Source organism: Schistocerca cancellata, chromosome 3, assembly GCF_023864275.1.
Source record: "Schistocerca cancellata isolate TAMUIC-IGC-003103 chromosome 3, iqSchCanc2.1, whole genome shotgun sequence".
NCBI classification, from domain to species: domain Eukaryota; kingdom Metazoa; phylum Arthropoda; class Insecta; order Orthoptera; family Acrididae; genus Schistocerca; species Schistocerca cancellata.
The window spans coordinates 452,475,178-452,478,155 of NC_064628.1; the positions used below are offsets into that span (position 1 = coordinate 452,475,178).

The 2,978-nt window shown below is 40.8% G+C and overlaps 1 protein-coding gene across 1 annotated transcript; it reads left to right on the plus strand.

Annotated features, from left to right (window-relative positions):
• The first annotated feature begins 368 nt into the window (after positions 1–368).
• LOC126175216 (peritrophin-1-like) lies at positions 369–1,969 on the plus strand. Its single transcript, XM_049921846.1, has 2 exons — positions 369–458; positions 1,615–1,969. The coding sequence occupies exons 1-2, from the start codon at positions 452–454 to the stop codon at positions 1,836–1,838; spliced, it is 231 nt and encodes a 76-aa protein (XP_049777803.1). The 5' UTR covers positions 369–451; the 3' UTR covers positions 1,839–1,969.
• Positions 1,970–2,978: the final 1,009 nt, after the last annotated feature.

Sequence of the window (2,978 nt, forward strand, 5' to 3'; positions counted from 1 at the left end):
TGTATGACGACTGAGATTCATGAGAGGTCCTGTTTAAGTAGTTTTTCTTTTCAACTTCCGTTTCAAAAATGCTAAGAGAAATCAGTATGTGTTAATCACAACTTAATAAATGAGAATAATTTTTTGAATCATGTACTCAAGTGATTAACAAAATCTACGAATAGTTGCTGTCAAACAACTGCTTCAGAAGCACTTCAGAACAAAAACCGGCATTTGCAAAAATTATGGCGTCATACTAATTGTTATCTTTGTCGGCTCTTAAAAAGCAAAATCTTATAAAAGGGAACGCCCTTAACATACTTTATCGTGGCAGTCTTGTTTGACGTTGACATTGATATGACGCACATTATCCGCGCCAATGTGTATATATAAAGCCTTGGTGGTAGACTGTTCTGCATCTTCTCCCTATCTGAATCAAGCGGACTGACCTCGTCGGTGTAATCCATTCGTCATGAAGGGTGAGTCAAAAATTCTCTTGTAAAATAAGTTGGAAAGGCGTAGTTTTCTTGACGATTAAATCACGTAATTTACGAATTATGCAAATCTGGGGTTCTCGATGGCAACAGCTTGCTGTCGTCTTTGGTTTCTTGTTTGACTGGAAGTTACATTAACCCACTCAGTGCTTTGGAGACATGTTGTTCATGTATGTTTAAAGGAAGAGAAACCACTGTTCAGTTTATAGCTTCACAGTAACAAGCGACTAAATCCTGCTAGGGGCGATGAGCTCCCTGCACTACGAAGTTCTGTTAAAATTTTGTTAATTATAATTAACGGTTGCAATCATGCGAGGTGACAACTAAGTCAGTAATACACACTTTCTAATAACAATTACAAGTATATTTTACTTACATTAAATATTATCCAGCGCTAGAATGGCGGCCTACCTCTAGACGAAACAAAAACAGGAGCGCTTTCAATAAAGCAATAGTCTCTGGTCATGTTCATTTTCAGTACACAGATAAAAAGAATGTTCTTCTTTTTTATATCACATCCCAGTTCGTGATTTTTGGTGGTATTATTTAACTTTTTTAATCTTTCTTATACATCGCGCACACGTACGCAGTCTTGAAATAATTTATAATAAAAAAAAAGTTCAAATGGCTCTGAGCACTATGGGACTTAACATATATGGTCATCAGTCCCCTAGAACTTAGAACTACTTAAACCTAACTAACCTAAGGACATCACACACATCCATGCCCGAGGCAGGATTCGAACCTGCGACCGTAGCAGTCGCGCGGCTCCGGACTGAGCGCGTAGAACCGCGAGCCCACCGCGGCCGGCATAATTCACAAGTCACACAACAAAAAATTCCTTTCCCTTTCTCCAAATGTCCATTTATGTGACGTACCGTCACACGTTCCGTCTGAAAGTGCTTTCGAAATGGATTAAAAACAAATCTCGACCGCAATAAGCGGCCTACCATCTTGGTGTAAATGGTTTGAAGATGGTCGCATTCTGAGCAAAACTAGTAACCGTTGTAAATAAATGATCTATTGCTGTCGAGACTCTTTTAATAAGTTTCTAAAATCTTAAACGTATTTGTATTGCGTGTTAATCTTTGCTGACTGACTGTCATTCCGATTACGAGTACCCTTACCCTTACTGTTCCAGTGCTGGCTTCTCTCCTGGCTGTGTGCGTGCTGGCAGCCGTGGTGTCGGCGGCCCCCAACTGCCCGCAGTACGACGGCTCCACGCCCGTCTTCTTCCCTGACGAGAACGACAGCAGCAGTTTCTACGAGTGCAGCAACGGCAGGTCCGTCCACATGGCCTGCCCCACTGGCACCGTCTGGAACTCCAACATCAACACCTGCGACTGGCCACAGTCCAGGAAGTAGAAGGCACCGGACGATCGGCTCTCTCTCATTCGACATTACTTGGCATGATGATGAAAATGTACTACAATAGCTTTCACAATGTTCTATAATGTAACAGTTGATTTTGAATAAACAGCAACGACAAAATTATTTTTTAACAGCATTAAAGAAGGATTTTGCAAAATTCTATACAACATGGTACCCTAAGACATCAAACATTTAATGATATTGTACTGACGGCAGGCAACGGGCCAACTGTGCTGCTGTATTCGTAATATTTGTTACTACGCTGTATACATATTACTAAAGCTCTGCCTCGAAACGCGGAGTTTGATACCAGCTGCGGCGTAGGAGCAACAAACATGTTTCGCATAAGAACTGAACGAATTTAAAATTGAAATGCTGCTATAATCTACTCATTGAGAAGTATAATTTTAGGTTAAAGGTTAAATACCATAAGAAAAATATTGCCATAAGAAACTGTGTGTTTGTCTAAGGGCTCGTAACTGACGGCTCCCAAATACCCTGGCTTGATTCATCCAGTAATTGAGCGAGATCCAACAAATATGCCGCACAATTTCAAACTTTTAACCAACTTATTCTTTTTGGCACCACCCTCTCCCTTCCTCCCAGCAAAATGATGAATCAACAAGTTTATTCCTTGCTATATTTCAGCTGTTGATGCAGTCAACCTTTGACATCAGGCATGACGTACAAATTTATTACTTCTTCATTACCAACACTATACGTGACGCAGTTTTCAGACAATATCCCCGGGAGTAGACAACATTCCATTAGAACTACTGACAGCCTTGGGAGAGCAAGTCCTGACAACACTCTACCATCTGGTGAGCAAAATGTATGAGACAGGCGAAATACCCTCAGACTTCAAGAAGAATATAATAATTCCAATCCCAAAGAGAGCAGGCGTTGACAGATGTGAAAATTACCGACCTATCAGTTTAATAAGTCACGGCTGCAAGACACTAACACGAATTCTTTACAGACGAATGGAAAAACTGGTAGAAGCCGACCTTGGGGAAGATCAGTTTGGATTCCGTAGAAATATGGGGACACGTGAGGCAATAGTGACCCTACGACTTATTTTGGAAGCTAGATTAAGAAAAGGCAAACCTACGTTTCTAGCATTTGTAGACTTAG